The 20,011-nt window shown below is 40.5% G+C and overlaps 1 protein-coding gene across 2 annotated transcripts in view; it reads left to right on the top strand.

Annotated features, from left to right (window-relative positions):
- LOC128876566 (uncharacterized) overlaps positions 1-20,011 on the top strand; it is a 101,912-nt gene that overhangs the window by 24,204 nt on the left and 57,697 nt on the right. For both annotated transcript variants that reach the window (XM_054123036.1, XM_054123037.1), the window contains exon 2: positions 4,562-4,817. In XM_054123036.1, coding sequence (XP_053979011.1) covers positions 4,587-4,817 — 231 coding nt within the window. In that variant the 5' untranslated portion in view covers positions 4,562-4,586. The remainder of the gene's footprint in view (positions 1-4,561; positions 4,818-20,011) is intronic.

Raw genomic sequence — 20,011 nt, 5'->3', positions numbered from 1 at the left:
TCTGAACATGAAAATAAACTACGCAAAATAATTACGATAATCTCAATTTTATCATGCAGGTGTTACATAAATTTACGAACTCAAACATCTGTATTTGTAATATTTCTTTCGCCTTTGAAAGCTTCTCTGTTCTAGAAATCAAATTCCCTACGTCGACAGGGTGTTATTCATTGAACGAATCGAATGCTGCGTATACTTATCGTCGATGAAAAACAGAAGGCCCCGAAGATTGTCTGCGTTTGCAAAACATACTGCGGATTCGATCAGCGTGATTGTCTCTCACATCTATTCACACATCTTAATACGTGGCGCGATATTTTGTGCTGATAACGCAATCTAAAATTAAATCGAGAAGTCACAATGGTTCGTTTGGGAACGGAGGATTGATGAATGCGAATTTCATAGTGCTGTCTATGGTCGCGGGTGTTTATAGGGTTTCGGAAGAGTTTCCAAGGATGGTTCCACTAGGTTTATGGTAGAAATAGAAATTAATATTAATTGTTGAGAACTTTGGATTAGAGTGGTCAAAAAATTTGGGGAGCGTCTTATGTCTGTAAGATTATATACGGAAATCAAATAAATTATATATATATTAGAATTGTATATAAATGTGTATATAAGACGTATTATTACAAAAAATACAATACGGTTGTAGCACATAAAGACTTCGCTCTATAATCACTCGCTAGCGCCGACCCTAATCTCCTTCGAATTCTGTCTGTTCGCGGCTGCCTTTTTCTACTTCCACTTGCTCTCTCACTCCCTCTGGCGCTCATTACCCACTCATCGTCTATGTGTTATTACTTTAACAAATATTCAAGAACATTCAGAATACTTCATATTCTTATGATATCTTTCAGGATTATGTTTAGATTAGATTCAGATAAGAACGTCGAGAGTTGTATACTATTATTATTATTCATATATTCCGAAGCGATCTATTTATATACAAAACAGAATTTTTATTTCTTCTTTATACACAAATTTCTTTATTTTACGTGCATACTCTCATACCTTCGTTCTCAGCGATCCCTAAGAATATCTGTACTTTGATAATGCATAGCTGTTTGAACTTGTATTTAAACTGTCGACGGGGCTTTATTCCTGAAACGTCGTGGAATTTTAATAAACTTGTTCCCGCAAATGAGGGCTTTGTAGAACCCAGGAACATTCACATTTAAATCAAGAGCCACAGAGGGGCTCGGTTGGATTCCAACGATCCAGTTTGACGCTTCGATGGCCGTCGGAAGACTGGCTTTTCGAATTCGGGAGGGGGAGAGAAAAAAATAACAAAAAGGTATTTACCTCGTCTGAAACCTAACGCGTATCGAGTTGCCGACGTTAGCCAGAGTTACAGCGCCGTCCCCTTCGACGAGCGAAAAATACCGCGGTTGCATTGTTACGGAACCCTAAAAGCGAACACGAAGACAGCGACGCCAGGTTAGCTCTCGAGCACGTACTCGCTGCGACCACTTTTCTTGTCCCTCGAAATTAACGCCGACCACTCAGCCGTACCATTTAGTATGTCGGCTATGCGAGTCCGGGCGCTCTTTGACCCCGTGCTTCTACCCCCTTCGTGCCCGATAATATCGTCATTCCTCAGCATCCTTCTCCTCTATCCCTTTAATTCCCTTTTCGACGCGAAACACGCGGATGAAACGTCTCGGCCACACTTATCGATCAAACCACCACCTACGCTGCTGAACTGCAGGCAACGTCCCTGGCTGGATCTCGTCAGGATTTCGTATCTTAGGAATGTATGAATGATAGCATTCCTATCGCGAAAACATTTTGTGACCACAAAGATGATAAGGTATCGTGTGGCTTGAGCGAGAGTGAGGTCTCTGGGCGGACACGTGGTTAGTGTGAACAGAAACTTTCACTATACCTAGGATGTGGCATCGAAAGTTCCGGTTGATGGGTCAAGGGAAATGTGTATTTATAGGCCAGTAGACTGTAAAGTTAGTGGTGGCCAATAGAGTACAGAACCTCGGTTATTGCAAAGAATCGAGACTGAAGAGATCTGCAATAATCGAGGTAATTAGAATATCCAATCTAATAGCAGCTTTCCGAAGGGGTTGTATCGACTAATTTAAACAAAGTAGTCCTGTGTTATTATCTGGTTATTTGTACGCCCATGAATAAATTATCAATCTAACAAAACTCAAGATCTCTTTTTTCATGAATTTGTTCATTCCATTACTATCCACAAGCATAGAAACTTCTTTTGCCATTAAATAATCTTCCACCCTTTCAAATGGTTACATTTTCGAAAGAGGAAATACGTTATTCACCACCTGTATGTGGGAGAAATAGAAGAATTTTCTCGCGAACATGACAGAGAGGTGGAACTTGACGAAATTTTCAAATTGTTGCGATGCAAACCGAAGAGGAAAAAGAGGAGAAAAACCCTCTCTTTCAATTTGCTTCTTCCGCGCGAAAAACGAGTCGTTTCCCTTCCGCTCGATCGAAGCCGCTCGCACGCGAAAGAAATTGTAATACTTTCGCGAAAGCGCAACACGCTGCCAAACGGCGATTTTCTCGAATTTTATTTTCAAATTTCCGGCGAGACCGTCTCGGCGGGAATTTTCGCTCGGGATGTGCATGGACGAAGTCTATTTTTGACGATCGTCGAAGATGACGAGGCGCTTCGAGTGATGCAGAATTCTTGGAGGGTATTTTTGTGTGCTGTTTTTGGAGTTAAAAAAAAATCGACAGCGGGGGCCGCGAAGTCGACCTGCTTTTCGGAAGCAGAAAAATGTTGGCGGTGATCTTTAACTGTTTCCGTCGGCAATAGATCATTCACGAATTAATCAATCGTTTTATAGAATTTTCTAAAAACTTTGCCGACTATTTTTCGCATTGAAATGATTTAATTTAATTTATTTTTATACTTCTTATATATATTTTATTACGGAAACTTCAAAGAATAAATCTTGTTCGTTATCCTATTACACCATAATTAATTTCCTTCTTTATTTGTTTAGCTAATTAACATCCCCACCTTTAAATTTAAAATTCACGTTAGGTAGACGTTCCCAAAATAAACAAGTGGTCGTGACGTAATACCATCTGAAAATTTCAGTGAAAGGACGCCTGGTATCGAGTGAAATATAAATATACGTGCAGAAGAAGGTAAACAGTAAACATCCGTACAAATGGATTGCAATCATCTTTTCAGTTGCACGCCCCGCGAAAGTGCACGTTCGCGACCTCCATCCTGTTTCTTGCGAAGCAAATGAGCGGTAACGCTTCCATGTGTCTTTATATTTCAAATTCGTATAAGATAACGGTGTTAAAACACAGCCAAGCTGATACCGACGTATTCTACGGTGGACAAAACGAGGACGTATAGAGAGTGCGAGGCTAAGAAATTACGGTGTAGTCGATACCTTACGAGTTTTACCGTTAGCGTGATCCCGTGTGACTTGCGCGTCGCATGGATTAAAAGTGGGATTCGGAGGTAAATTGAAATTGAAATCTCTGCGTGTACAGCTTTTACAGCGTGTAAAACTACGCTGTAAGAATGAGAGCAACTAATTTACATGAATATAAAGGTGGTTCGCAACGAGCAATAAATAAAGATAGATCTTCACCTAGACGAAAAGATTATTGATTGGAAATGGTATATTTATAAAAATTGATCGTTATAAAGAATGCTTTGTATGTTTTATTTTGATGGTCAGCTAGTAATTAATATAACGGTGTCTTTACGAGGGTTTCAAATTATAGACGTAAAAGTAACATTTACTTTGTGTAATAATATTATAATTTATATTTAACTATTCATTCTTTTGGTCTCTGTGTCAATCAAATATTCTTTCCTATGATACCCAGTTGTTCTTACCCTGTGAATGACTCATTCAAGAGCATGGACATCGATTATGTACGACAGACACTTAGCAAAGATTGTTGAGCTTCTGAATTATACCTGCTCATTTGCAAGCAATTAAAAAAATGTCCATTGCTATGTCGTTTTCCTTGAAGATTCTCTATCGAGGTCGCGTTTCTCCAGGTGGAGCATTGGGGGATCGAGGAGAATGGCTCGTGAATATCGATTCGACGTCCATTGATTCGTTGAACATGATTTCTCGGTATCGTTACAATCGTTTGATACGTGTCGCGTTACGCAAACGCTACTGTGCGTGATTACATTCATTGTACGGCATACAAAACGCATACGAATGGGGCGAAATTTGATTTCCATAAATGAGAATGCCAATATCCAAATTTATATTCAGAGATATCTAGAATATACCTAAGTTTACAATACAAAATTTTTATTTTTTGTAATTATACACATTTGGTAAACCATTTTAATTTAGTTGATTTAGATATAGAAAAAACACACATAGTATACCTAAGTCTGACGATGTCCCATAGCCTTTAACGAGAATAAAAATCTGAATGTTTTGAGGTCACTAAGTCATCAAGCACCTGGGGATCTTCTAAAATGTTCAAACTTTTTTTAAAATAGCACAGACCACCCGGGAAAGCCACGGTCAATGCAACTTGTTTCAGCGAGTTTTACTAATCGAGTTTGAATTTCTTTTCTGCTCAGATGACACCGACATAGCTGACCGAGGATGGCGTCCATCATGGGGTTACAGCAGCCAGCTGCATCCCAGGATATCGTAGATTACGGTGGTTACCTGCAGTCGTCGCAGTGCCACCAGATACATGGAAACCAGCCAAACGGGCAGGTCCCGTCTGGTCAGAAATCGTCATCCAATGACCATAACACCAGCTTCACCAGCACCAAAGGATTACTTAATGGACCTGGCCAAAACAACTGCTTCCTCAACAGCGCCGTCCAGGTAAGATAAATTATCATTGACAGGAATACAGATGACTCGAAGACCTGAACATTTCATTCTTATTTTCCGAAAGTGTACTCAGTTTTTTTAGAGAACAATAGGTGCAGTGGTAGACGAATAAATTTGATACAAGACAAATTTTACATTCATTTATTCACGAATCTAAGTTTTTTCGTCCCAATGGCAGGACTTGAGAAACCAGTATTAACATATCCTCTCGATGAATCTTTTCGAGTGAAGTGTGTTATTGAGGTGTAGACAGGTATGTAAATTTTGGAAAGGTTACTATTTTGGGACAAAAAATATGTAAACGTCGCTCTTTCAGAGTTCTAGGCTATAAGACCTTCTTAACCACTTCTTTTATTTCACTATATAATACTTTTGAAATAGAAACACGTGGATTTAAGTTCTTCACCACGATTTCAAAATAAACTCTAAGCCTCCATTTATGAAAACCCCTTATCAGTCAACCAACATTGTCTCTAAAGAAGTTGACTTCTTTAACCTCGTAAACAACGTCCAAGAGAAGTAACAAGCTACGAACTTTGTCTCAATAAAACAAGTTATCGTCCACCAGGTGTCATCTATACCCCAAATGATCAAAATCAAAAAGAATTTAAAGCGCCATTTATTACAACCCCTTATTAGTCCACCAACATAGTCCCTAAAGAAGTTGACTTCTCTAACCTCGTAAACAACGTTCAAGAGAAATAACAAGATACAAACTTTCTCTTGATAAAAAAAGTTTTCGTCCACCAGGTGTCATCGACACCCCGAACGATCGAGATTCGATCTCCCAGGAATCGCCACCGAGCACTTGGAATAAATTGACGAGCAGCATGGGCCGGTTTGCGTCGCATGGAAAAGGTTGCACGCTTCATTAATGGGAATAATTCCCCGCTGCATGAAAAGGAGCCTTCCCACGGACCGTTAGAATTTATTACGCCGATCAGAACTGTTTTTCCCAGCTTTTGTGCGCCGCGCTGTCCGATACGTAGCGGTAATTGTAACATCCGGAGGAAGCAATTACACTCGATCGAGCTCGATTAGAACAATCGATCAGAATCGCATAGGAAACGCTTCGCGGTAGCCGCGCGGAACGATCGCCGATACGTCGAGCTTTAGCTTCTCGTTTCGAGGGAATTGCGAAACGTTAATCGCGCCAGGATGGTCTGGATTAGGGGACAGATGACGCGTCGAAGTAATTCGAGGAACGACATTGGCCCATTCGTGGTCGACGTGACTGAAATAGGAAAAACCGATGGACTTCGATTTCAGAGTTGTTTTGTGGAATCTGATATGAAGGAAAGCGATGCTAGCTTTATTTGTTTAACGATTTATTAGATTAATGAATAGATGATGGGCTGGAAACATGTACCTTGGATGCATCATCTTCTGTATTGGTTGTTTGATAAAGACTTCTCGTTTCCCCATAAAGACTTCTCACTGAAAACTAATTGATCCTGTGTCGAGTCAGCTTAAAACAGGTTTGGACTTATGGAATTCAACTCTGAGGGTGAGAGAGATTAATCAGCAAAAAGTTAATGCCAAGATTATGATCGAATGCATTGCGTAGCGTATTAAATTCGCCATAAAATTTACCATCGTGAGTTTTTATGACATATCGGCACTTTCGTCAAAGATCTTATAAACAACCCCCAGTAGAATGGTGAAAGCAAAAATGGATTTATGATCCACTTTTAATACCTAAAAAACACGAAACTACATACTTGCTCTAATAGAAAATAGGAATATTAATAAATGACACATAGATACCTTCGGTTCACTTGTTGCGATTGTAGTGTGCATAATAAGTAGCAAATTAGTCAGTAAATATTATTTATAGAATTTGAAGTTACAATTTTAAGCCAAACAGATTTGTATAACTCGTAATTAGAACATTGGGGTAGACTTGATATCCATTTTTAAGTTAGCAGTATATTGAGTGTGCATACAACAATTATGCAGAAACTACAGCTTTTAATACTCAATACATCAATTGATTCGCGTGTCCCTCGTGGATCATTTTAAAGGAATTTCGAAATATTAATCAGGGAATCTGATTCAGAAACCAGACTGCGTGTTCGAGTAATTCGAGCAGCGACACGGGTTGGCTCGACAGCGAATGCGTGTCTGAAATACGAAAAACCCTAGATTCCAGTTCTTCTTGCAATCGAACTGTAATTGCTTCATTTATTCGCGGGAAAGGTTGCGATATCCGCGACATGTTTCACAAACTGGTTGAATTACCCAACATTACCTCGGCATAGGAAATACCGTTTAAACAAAGACATTGTTTGATTACTTCCTGATATATGCAGTCCACGACAAGAGATAGATTTACTTAGTTGTATTCATGTTAGATCACGTAGAACGGTTAGGTCTCCATTTACTAAAGAGTCAAAGCAGTACTTGGAACGCATAACCCAAGTTTACCTTTTGTGGTGTGAAAGTAATATTGCACAAAAGCGAACCCTTTTGGTGTGATAGAAAAACAAGTTTACTTGTAATGGATAATCGAAACTTCGATATGAAGACTTGGAATAACGTTGCCTAATAATCTTTTACCAAGCAACAATTCAAATCATTTTTATTATATCAGACGATAATAAAAGCTTATCGAGTCAAATTTCTCTTCCATATACATATTTTTATCGATCGTTCCATATTTTTAACGGAACCACTGGTCGCTTCTTCGGAGGCCTATTTATGGCGCCAATATCCCCGCTGCATTTCTCAAGCTGCATACCTGATTGAAGGTCAGCATGCGCCTTCTTGCAGGCAACCTGATCGTCGAGCCTGCACATCAGTCTTCTAGAAACGCTATTCTACAAGATAGATACCAATTCAACCTTCGTATTTTTCAAAAGAAAATGGATTACATTTTGGTAGAAAATGTTTTCTGTAATTTAGCAATAGATGGTTTTCTATCTATTGCAAAAGAAAAGATCCTGTACATTGTTGTATTATTTCTTTAGTACATCATAGTTGACGAATCTTGAAACAATGACGAGGACCATAAATTTTACACGTCTTTTGAGCGGCAAATATACGGTAAAGAATTTTCCAAAAGGACTGTTAGAACATATCCAATTTTTTAAATTTTAAATGAAAGTAGTCTATCAGGAGCATTTCGTTTCTTAAAGAATAAAATCCTAAAGTCCCTTTTGGAAAACTTGCTCGAATTGGAACTTTCCAATCGTTGGAAACTGACGGGAAAAGGGGAATGGACCATAATCTGCGACACCAATCCGAATCTCTAGCGTCTGTAAATCTCTTTAACGTGAATTCGTGACTTTTTCTTGGAACAGTTTTACGACTACACTCCGTGATCCACGTCCATAGTTTATGGCCGCGAGTGGCCACCGAATCTGTGAGGCTCCTAACTTCGAAAACCTCCGAGGTGGACGTAAATATTCATGGCCGCTAAGTGACAGGACACGTGGAGAATCTTCTTACGCCGCCATCGTCGTTGCTCCTTCTTTCTCTCTATAGCTTTCACGTTTTCGTTTTATCTCCTTCGGTGCTCGTATCGGCCCCATCTTTTTCCTGTTGCCCTTCGAGCCTCTTTAATAGCCAGTTTCAAAATGTACCGGTAGCCCACGACGTTTCCTCGGTTATGAGACCTGGAGCTGAACGAAAGGTCCTCTACTTCTCTGTTCCTGGTTGACGCGATTCCTGAAGGTTGCTGGATAAATTGCTACCTCGTGACTGAGGTTAATAAAAATCAGGAAGTTAGCAAAACAAACGTGCTCCAAGTAGCTTGTATATTCTTGGTGCTAAGTAAAATATATAGAAAATGTTTCTTGTAGTTGTGTCTTTATTTTATCTATTTTTCAATTACGTGTATACCTTGATCTGAAATAAATCAGAAAATATATTCTATCTATTTATCTGTACAGACCATAGTAGAGTGTATGTGTTCTTGATTCTAAGTAAAACAGAAAGTAGATAATATTTTCCGTCTTTTTTAGACCAAATAGTACAATTTTATGGTTTAGCTTCCCGGACAGTTGTAGAAGAAATGCCCAGATGATCCTTTCGAATCGCGATGGCGCCTTGTGCCTGTCTTTCGTTTCGTATCGTTCACTTTTAATTCGTGACACGGGATAAAGCAGTTACCACACCCTGGTTGCGTGCGCTTGAGACACTTGTATGTATCACGTGTCACGTAAGCCGAGGGATTGAGTATGCGTGCATCATGCTGATCGACAGTTAATGGTACGATTGTTTTAATAGATTAGAACCCCTGATTCTTCATAATGTATTCCTATTTGCTCGACGCCGATCGCCGCGTCTTGAAAATTAATCTCTTTCGAGTCAAGTCTTACTCACCGACGTTTGTTCGTTCTGATTGATGGCCTCACCAGCCATGTAAATGCGATAGACACATACTGTCTTATAAATGATATGTAAATTGCTGCTTTAGGTGGTGCTAGGAACATGTTTTTATAAATAAATCGTGCTTTCTAACATTCTTTTTACTATCTCTTATAATTGTAAATTGTTTAATCCTTGTATGTAATGCCACATATTATTCTAAATAATAATGCTTGGACTAACCACCAATTGAGTCCCTGAGGATATTCTATAATCCCCACTGGTACCGTTTTCGAATAATTACCAATTCTGCAGATTTAATTCGTTAACGACTCATCCACTCGCAGTTTCGTTACATTATTAATGTTTTTCCAATTCCCTGTCCGCCAGTGAACGACGAATTGAAACAATCGTGGCCTGTATCTGTCGGGGCAGCGGCCGATAAATGGTAATTTTTTATCGATACGATTTTATCGGTCCATAAATTACCAGAACGGATTAATGCAGCCCAGGAGTGTATCGCTGGAGGGTCCATTCGGGATCTGTTTCATTAGCCTGACCCAGCTAACGACTGAATTAATGATATAAAATTTGTTTCGTCCCGTTTAGCCATAATGGCACCTCGAGACTAACGGCGTGCCTGGCCACTTTCGTCGCCGATACCGATTAATGTTGAATCGTTCTCGTTATCGGCGAACGGAGCACCCTGTTCGTAAATAACACTTTGGACGTTTACCAGAAAATATGTACCACTGTTCATTTGGACAAAATAGCCACGGTGTCGGAGATATAAGCAGAAATATAAATAATCATTAAGAATATGCTATGTTTTGCAAATGTTCGCTAATTTAATTACTCTTTATCGAACTTGTGTCTAAAAGAATTTACACTCCTAATGCGTGGCATTCCACGCACCTACTTCTTTTTTCATTTAACAGTGGATATGTTTATTAATTCTTACGTCCTCCCCCATTTTTAGTTACTCACTTGGTGACGTAAACAATCTATTTTGTCTCACCCCGAAAGCGTCTATTTCATCGATAAACCGAGCCAAATAAGGAGCTCGATCTGTGACCCACTTCTCATATAATTGCAATCGACAGGATTTCCCAATTGTTCATTTCATTTTTTTCTCCTTCGTTCCCATTCCGCAGAGTTTTTCGTTAATTGGAGACAAATTCTGGCTTACGATTCACTTTTCGTCTAGCAGTTGCCTCCGAATTTAGCAAGGAATTTAGCGACATTGCTTCTAGATGTGGATCGAAATCCAGTTAATAACTGAAGCAGTTCCAGTCACTCGCAGACAAACATTAATCCAGTAAAACGTAGTAGTTACGGAATAAAAATGACAATAGAAGAAAGTGTAACGAACGCCCACGTTTACTTTCGCCGTTTAATTACCAGATGTTATCTGGCCTCTGCTTGCATGGATGTCAACGACACTTGAAACCAGAATCATTGCGCCAACGGTGCCTCTCTCATCCATCTGGGTAATTAACGAGATTTTATTGAAAGGGACAGTCTTGGTCGTTTAGTGCTTCTTCTTCAAAATCTCACATGCATACACGTGCACATACTCATCGTCATGTTAAGAGAGGGTGAACAGTATTACAAAATGACAGAAGTATTACAAAAATGCCTGGAAAGTGGAGCAACCCTGGTTTATTTAATTAATCGAATACTTGGAATTATTTTTGTCGTGAAATAGTATTAATTCTAAACTAGTTGTTTGTATTAAAAAATCGTTCATCACTGAGGATTACTCGAAAACTACAATTCGAGTACATTCTAATGGACTTTACACTCGTTGGACCACGTGCAACGTCATTTATTACCAGTGCATCCGTATTGTCACGCCATTTAAAGGAGGAACACCCTGTATCGCTTTATCTCGTGACTACAGCGCTATCAGCCGAGTCGTGTCCGTTAATGGAGCTAGGCTTTACACTGTCCAAAGACAGAAGAACTGGAACGCACGTATTTGCCTATGCACCGAGATAACGTTTCGTCGACAAGGCTGAAAGCAAAAGCTGGGAGAGTCTTCCAGACGAGGATTAGGTAACGCCTTACTCCACCTTAATTCCCGTACGTGTACTTACCACACTTTTTCAAGACACTCGAGAACTGAAAAGTGCTACTCGAGCATATGGGATATCCTTTCGCTAAAACGTTGCAATTTGTGGCGGTAGAGTGTAATTTTACATTTGCTGAAACGCTAGATCGGACGAGGAAGAATAGCTCTGTTAGACACGGTTAAGGAAGTCTATTTGACAAGCTATTTATCAAGCAGCCGTTCGTTGAAACGTTCTTTATCAGTATCGATTCAATTTCGTGAAAGTCTAAGCGATTTGTGGAGCAAAATGTAACTCGGGGGAAATGATGTATGGCTATGATAAATTCAGATTAATTTTATATAATGACAAGCAGTGTGTATTACAAACTTTATCTATTACTTTTTGGTTATAATGTCTATTTAAACACTGAATCTTTATTCTAATATACTCGAACAGTTAGGGTCGTTGTTCTATTTTTCGAGAGAACCACAACTACAGAAATTATTCCAAGTTTTGGCCGCTTGGTTTCTGGGGCCTGTATTAGTGCAGAGGATAATTAATCACAGCGACGTCGTGCTATTTTTCAAGAAAACCGCGGACATCCTCCAGTCCAGCGACCCACTACCGTAATTATTCCAAAACTTGCACTTTTCGCGAAGCTAAAGCATCGAAGAATCCAATCCACCATCAAGTAGTGTGGAGTGAAGCCGAAGTAATCGTAAGTCGAGCAAAATACAGCACACCTGGGAAACGTCCATTTAATTCGAGTCACGGAGGTGTCGACGGGGGGAGGAAAGCACATTGTGTAGCGTGCGATGGGAGCGACAGTGTCAATAACACGCAGAAGACGAGACAGGTAGCAGGTGTAAAGGGGTGTATCCACTTTGCGTCCTTTTCCGGCGGTCGACGGCTAATTATAATAGGAAACTGATTCATCTGGCCTGGGTAATTACACTCGCAGGGCAGACCGTGCCACGTTCCCTTATTTCGGATTAGCGTGACGCAGTGGGAGTATCGATAAGAAAAGCGCTCGTGCAGCCGACTCTTTTTGCGCCACGGTGAGAACGAAAGGGAGTTCGCGTAGAGTTGCGAGGAGAGCGGCCGAGGATGGAACCTTGAACTCTAGGAATCGACATGGCGTGGGTGCAGCGAGCGTGGACATCGATGTCATTGTCTCGATTTGTCGGACAATTGCTCTTCTGGCCTTGGTTTCTCTTCTTCTTTGGGCGAGGCATCATACAACTGGCGTTCATGATTTCTTGACGTCTTTTTTGTTTATATTTCATTTGGGAAATTTTGTACCGTTAGCACTTATTATTCAGACATATCTTATCTTATGTATATCACTGAGGGCTACAACAACTCTACAAAATATTACTCCAAAAATTAATTGAGATATTAGTTTGAAATCTTGTGCTATTATTCGTACACATTTTATTATCTTATGCATGTCACTGAGGGCTACAACAACACAGCAAAATATTACTTCACAAACTAACACATTAATTCTCAAGAGAATGTAAAATATTTGATGCAGCACAAGACTTTGCACTAACATCGCAGCCGGTTAAGCCTTTCCATAATTTTCAATTTCCAAGTTCTTCGTCGACGAAAGAATAATTGGGAAAAGTTCCCTCGTTAAAATCTCTTGAACGCACAGAGCCAGAAAGAAGCAGTTTGCTTCCGTAAACGAGCGGTCAAGCGTTTAAATGCAGCTCTTGTGTCTTGTTACTGGAGCAATCGCTTCTATCGCAGCGTTCACAATACGCTTTTCTCCGCCGCTGTCTGTCACGACTGCTTCGTCGGCTAAATTGTACTTTTGTGCAGCGCCTAGCTTTCAAGCAGGGAAATTGACACCATTACTGCGAGACGAGAAACCTTTCAATTGATCTCTGCGCGAACTCTATGCACTATTTTCAGACTGCTTCAGAATTAACGCTGAACCTACCGACAGTTTATCTTGTACCTATTCAAACCTCTATTGGTCAAGTGACTGGTCTCAAAGACACTTTCCTCAATCGAATGGAAAAATATTTCACTTGTTGCTAAATGGAATAATGCATGAAACAATCGTATAACATTTACGTATTGTATACAAGAGGCTACATAAAAGTTTGGAAACTTTGGATTTGAAATATCATAGAAGATAATCAACTTGTCGTTCGCATTCTGTACATTTCAAATATCGAAAATTTAATGTAATTTGTTCCTCTGTTGGGTATCATAGATAATGCAATGAGTACAAGGACTATTTACATTCAATGACAAGTTATTCAATGCAGTTGCAGTTGTCGATGCCCCAGAATTGAATTTCATGCAGCTTTCGCCAAGAAAATAATTCCGGGGAATAATTTTGCAAGTCAGCATGTGCCTGCCGAGGCAAGGGTACGTGGTTTCTCGAAACAAAAGGAGATCTAGTCGTCCATCTGTTGGCACGTGGCCGATCTGCACCTGACCCGACCGTTCCTCGAGGATTTACTTGCGCGATTGGTGAAACATCGGTGTAGGTGAACAGCGCGTGCTATGTTCTACGAAACATCTGCTCCGTTGGACGCAGATGCATGTGGTCCGCGAGCAGTCAGATTCTGAAGATGATCTGGTGGAATTTTACATCGGCCCCTTGCCATCTGTGTTCGTTTTTCACACCCGCTCGGGCATCGTTATGCAAACGAGCCCAGTATCATATAATTCATTCCAAATGTTTCCAATTATTACATTGTCGAACGAGGTTCTTGAGATTTTAACACGAATCAAATTCCAATTTCTTCGTCACGTAAAAGGCTACAACGTTTTCAGTCACCTCATTGATTCAGATATTAAAAATTTGCACACTAGACGGTAAATGATTGTTGATAACGAGGACGACTACATAATTGATTATAAATAAAAAGATACTATAAATTCATTTGTTTGTATATAACGTAAAAGAGACGACATTACATTCTAGTCCCCCTAATATAAATGAAATATAGAGCAAAAGAGACATCGCTTCAAAATAACTCGACCAAACCACGTGAAACTTTTTCCACAAACGAGGGGACCATCTTTACCACTGTTCCTCGAAACGTGAAAATCGTTTCAGGGAAACTACTTTGTATAAAATAATCAAGGGAAGTCTCGCTGCTCTTTTGAAAGGGCACGTAGCCCCACGTCGTTGCATTTACGAAGCAAGACCTTTTACCACGACGAATCGGTGAATGTCGAGGTTCTCGAAGGTCCCGTTGATGTCGCAAGTCGCTGGCCCATGAATCCGGGTCTCGTTTCGGGGACAATAGGCGAACGAAGTTACGTTCGCCGGCGACCTGTATACGTTAACAGCTCTCGACCCCCGAGAAAAGGAAAAAAAAATAAAGGAAAAGAAAACCACATGCATCGTTAATGGCGGATGGAACCTGCTACGCAATTCCGAGTCGGGGCCAGCAGGTGTCTGGGAAGGGAATTACTTCTCTGACTCATCGCCAGGTGATGTCTACCAGGCACGAGGAAGGAACCGGAAGCTATCGCACAGAAGGCAAACCGTTTCTTCCAGACGAGAACGAGAGTTCCGTCGTCTGCTTCGATGATTCGACGTCGCGGTCGATGTTTGCTCATGCTTGCTCGACTTGGCGCTATCGATCATGCGGAACGCTCTCGACTCCATTACGGCGCGGGCCTTTGTCTCGCGTGATTTTTAATTTTCTAATTGAACAAAGGAAGTCTAGGGTCAGTGTTGCCTACTGTGCTGTTTGGTATTATTGGATTAGACGGTTTCCGATGTTTTGTACGAAATAGCAGGAGGAGGTTTGCATTAAAAATGAATGAAGATCAATCGCACTTGAAAGCGTTGAGAGTTGCTCATAACAAAATTGAAATATAATTCGGAGCGCAAAGGGTTAATATTATTACAAATAAATTCGTGGACGTAAAAATTGATTCTTAGACTTAATTCTATCACAGCTTTAATAACTATCCATCGACCATCTTCAACCTGGACTTCATCTTTTTAAACGATAAACCGTTTCAAACGTTCCACAGTAGCCTAACGCTATCGAACACTGCTATGGTGACCATTATCTCCGATCGTAAAGTTTTCTACCACCGATTTTGCACGTGAGCACGTAGAACAATAAAATCCAATGCACGGATTGCGCAACGGTTGCTCGATGTAGGAAGAAAGAAAGGAGGAGTACGAAGGAGCAAAGGTGGCGGAAGAGCTGAACGAGGAATACACAAGTGGTAGAAGGGGGTTTGGGACGCATCCAAGAAGGAGAAGAATAACCACCGTGGCTTAGTCTACGAACCACGTGTGGGAAAACTCCACGATGCGAGACTGAGAAACGCGTGCGTTCAATCGTGAATTCGCACGTGCGTACGTGTGTGGTTACGTGTATGTACGCCCACGCGAGTCGAATGCGTATCGCAACAGCTCTCCTTTTCTTCGGATACGAGCGACGCGTTGTTCAATCGACTTTCGTAACTGATTAATCGACTTCGAGCAGCGATTTCACGATTGGACACGTCGAATCCAAAACTTTCTCGACGACTTCGAAGGAAAAAATTTGTTGAAGTACTCTGGCACTGTCGCAGCTCTATTTTTATTTTTCTAAAATTAAATTGGAATGTTGTTGGCTAGAATTTATTATTATTTGGTCTGTTGGAACGATGTTTTGGTTTAATTGAGTTCATTTGAGGTAGTTTTAGCTTATACTTTTTGGGGGTTGTTCTACACTCAATCTACATTCAGTCTTTCATTTTGTAATACATTTAACATCTGACAGGTTTCTAGAGAATTAATAAATTAAACTCTCAGGCAAATATCCATATGAAAATGTAAAGTAACGAATAAAAGATAACTAGCTAACCCTGCCTCATTAAATAAAGAATGGAAGATTCACAGAGAACTACTAGAAATACGTCGCTATACGTTGTTTGCTTTCAACATTCGTTATTTAAATGAAATGTCGTCCATTCTTGGGGACCCATAGCCAACGAGAAACGAGCTCCCGTCACCCAGGAACTCGATTTGTTGAAACTGTTGGAAGCAATCCAAAGGAGTCCGACGTTCACGCTTCGAGTACCGCTGCCCCGTTCTCAACGCATCGTTCCACGGTTCTCGAGCTATCGTTCCTACGGCATCGAGCCGATTAGCAACACGATATTCCACCCTCGCTGGTAAATAGTCCACGCGTCCCAGGCGAGTGAATTTTCTAGGTCGCGGCTCACGCAAGAGTTGTCATGTTAATTCGAACGTCTTCGAAGACGGAATCTGTCTTCCTATCTTCTTGCCTGGGCGGGTTCGCCACACCGTGGATCAGCCTGTGAAATCTAACGCTCCTGGACGCTTCGACGATCTCCTGGAGCCGTTCCTTGCGAGTCTTCGCGCCTTTGGTCTTCGTCTTAGTGGACCAGAACTGTCTCACTGATCTCAGGTTCTGGAAACGGAGCTGGCGATCCTGCCTGTATCGAGTGGTAGCCTCGACTAATCCGTGTAACGGCGGATATCAACGTCACGTACGGTTTTTTTCGTCTGGAATGATGGTGATGACGGATACTTCGCATCCTTCGACGCCTCGCTATTTTCGTCGCGACGGATGGGGTGCCAGTTGCAATTTACGCGATTAGCTCTTCCTCAATTGGTGGCTTTGTGACCACGCCATCGTGGATTGCGTAATTTTAAAGTGCGAGGGTAGTACAAACAATGTTATTTTAGAGTAGTTAGGTCCTTTTATTATAATATCCTACTTATAGAATTTTTAGTAATGCTTTTAATTTGGTTTTGGTAGCGAGTACAAGCATTATTATATATATATAGGTTCTTAATATTATTTTATGGAAAAATAGTAGTATTATTCCAGATAATGTCTGTACTCTCCACCCGCAGTTTTAATTTAGATCAATTTTATATGACACACTTTATAAACTAGAAATTGTGTCTCTTGCTCTTCGTTGGTATTGAATATTCAACCCCTGTACCTTTATATCAATATATTCAAAGTGCTCCTCTCTTCACAGTGACAATAATCACAAATTACAATTGTTACAGTTATGATTAAGTTACAAAAACCGTTTGTATCACTACAGAGAATGGTTCGTAAAATAATCGTAGGATTGTCGAGCGTGATTTGTAATCTATCGAACCAAAAATCGAAATGTCACCTTTGAATCGAAACCAACCTTGAATTATGGTACTAAAGCTACTTGTATTACTCCATATAAAATAAATAGAAATAATTCACGCGTTTAACGATTCATCAACGCGTCACAATTTTTACTACGACCTGGATAATGTCGTCGAAACCCATAAATCAAAGGGTGTAACGGCACGAATCGAAAGGTTATTGCGCTCGAAACCCGTTTCGTTCGGCCTAGTTTCACGTACGTAGGTACGTACGTAGGTACACTCATACGTATCCCGAGTCCATTGTGACGGTCTCCGATCGCATGGCGATCCTAACGAGAACTCATGGCGAAACGTGTCGAGGTTAGAGCACGCGTTTCCGTCGAGTCCGTTCCATCGACTTGGATCGATAGCGGAAACCGTTTAGCGTTATCTCCCTCATCAGCCCCCGACACGACAAGGAACTCGTTTTCGGCGAATTATGCGTGGCGCTACCAGTGACGTCATCGCGTTCGCGTAATCCCACGCCTACTCGATTACCCCGAGCTATTAGCGGATCCGTATCCTTTCGCGGGAAACGTGGTCGTGTGCTACGAGTCACGTTTTACGAGGATTGCATCTCGACCTGGTGAAATTGGATCGCCGAGAGAGTTGACCCTTTGCACTACGCGACATATGTTTTATTTATGGCAATACCTTACTTTCTTGCTGCTGCACATACTTTTGCCGAATATTCTTTCAAGGGAAACTTTTAAACAACTTTGGGCTATTGTTCGATTTTAGAATCGATCGACTACCTAAATTTTAGACGAGGAGAATTCATTTTAGATAGTTTGTTATATAAAAAAGTTTCTTCGAATTGTAACTGCTTAATATTTTCTTTCATTAAGGGGTAAGTAATCAAAATTGTATCAACATTTATTAATTAAAGAAGCCTTAAATACTGATCAACGAAATAATTTCCAACATTTTCTAACACTTTTTGCAGTCGGTCTATTCCCTCTTTAAAAAAGTCCCTCGATTTTTCATTGAAAAACTTTTCCAAGTCGAAGACATTTTTATTACTTTTCGGTCCCCCTAATGTATTTCATTTCTCGAAAAACAAGAGCGATTAGAACCTCTTCTCGCGAATGCCTTCTTGGCAGAACCTAATCCTACCTTGCAAACCTGAAAAGAAGTTTAAATATATGCAATTATCTAAAAAAAGGAACAAAGTAAACATTCCTAAGCTGAATGCGATATAATAACCCACGTTTTTCAGAATCATTCGGATTCCATCGTAAGTTTCCTGGTCGCAGCTGCTTTCCGTTTCCTTCCAAGTGATCTGTATTCGTCGAATGATTGTTTAGGGGAAAGAATGAGCCCGCGAAGGACAATTAGAAGCGTTGTAGCGGTAAACGGACTGTCTCGTGGAATTTTCAAGTGCGAGCGGGTGCACCATGGGCGCGGTCGTCTGTTCGAGAGCGGAACGAGAGGAGGAAGGAAAAAAATGGCGTAACCAGCAGTTAGTTGGAGCTTGATAGGCGCACCTCGGCTCTCTCGCGGTTCTTATTTCACGGCCGTTCGATGCATTCCAAGTACTCGGGAGCAATATTCCGTTCTCCACGCGCAGCCCCCTGTTTTGTTTTTCGTTTTAGCGCCAAGACCTTCCTGCTACGGAACGTTTCTCGCAGTGAAACTCTAACTACCAGTCGGAGGAATGTTTAATCCGCGTCGGAATGTTTATCCCCTTGAGCGTCGTTGGTGGTTAACGTTTCAATTAATTGACTGTTATTTTTTCAGTGCGTGAAATTATTTAATTAAAATCGCGGAACTGTCTAGGTGGCCTGAATGGAGACAAAAAACTTAATTGTCTGGGTCATAGGAACATGATTGTCTTTGGTTGCTCTGAATAATGATGAATTATTACGTAGGTAGACAGGTTTTCCAAGCAAAGGATTTAATTATTCAATCCTCGAGTGTAACGTTTCACTGTTTGATGTAAAGGTACAAGGAGATTTGAAGAATTTTCTGCAAGATACATAGAAATTATCAGAGGAATGATATCACTGCTAACTACATAATAATTTGAAGTGTATTACAGGATGTTACATGCCAAACTCATTCACTACACTCGCAGTTAACTTCGTATCATGAGAAATCAGAAGTGTGCCTTTCGAAACTGTTTCAGCTCCGCCGTAATAATATAGTTTCACCAAACCGTTGCAAGCTGAACTGTTAATTTTTTACAATCGATAGAATTCTTATTGCGCGAGAAATGATCAGTTACGTAGAAACTTACCTCAAGAAATATTTCTTGGAAAGTGGACTATCAGAAATCTTCCTCGTAGATGTCCTTTCCTGATACAGTAGTGAGAGTCATAACAAAATCAACTATAGTAATGATTTACCCTTTCATTTTTCAAAATACTAAAAATAAAAAATAGGTTAAATGACTAATACAAATCCATTTGTTACACAAATCAGTATCCATAGTAAAAACTATGTTTCCAGAAGGAATTCCAGGCTGAAATCGCAAGGTCTCGAAGAATTAAACATCTCTTGCCCTGTTTCTTAGCGGAAGATACCAAATAGCGAGAAATAATTACTTAAAACATTCCTAGAAGATACGTCCGTGGAAAAAAAAAACATTCCCCGCATCAGCTCGAAGCTCGAGAGACGTTGGCAATGGAATTACAGATGTCTTTTCGATGTTTTCTCCGCACCGGAACGTGGGTCTGCTA

This window comes from Hylaeus volcanicus, chromosome 5, assembly GCF_026283585.1.
Source record: "Hylaeus volcanicus isolate JK05 chromosome 5, UHH_iyHylVolc1.0_haploid, whole genome shotgun sequence".
NCBI classification, from domain to species: Eukaryota; Metazoa; Arthropoda; class Insecta; order Hymenoptera; family Colletidae; genus Hylaeus; species Hylaeus volcanicus.
The sequence above is the reverse complement of the archived record's forward strand: the minus strand, read 5'-3'. Positions and strand labels throughout refer to the sequence as shown.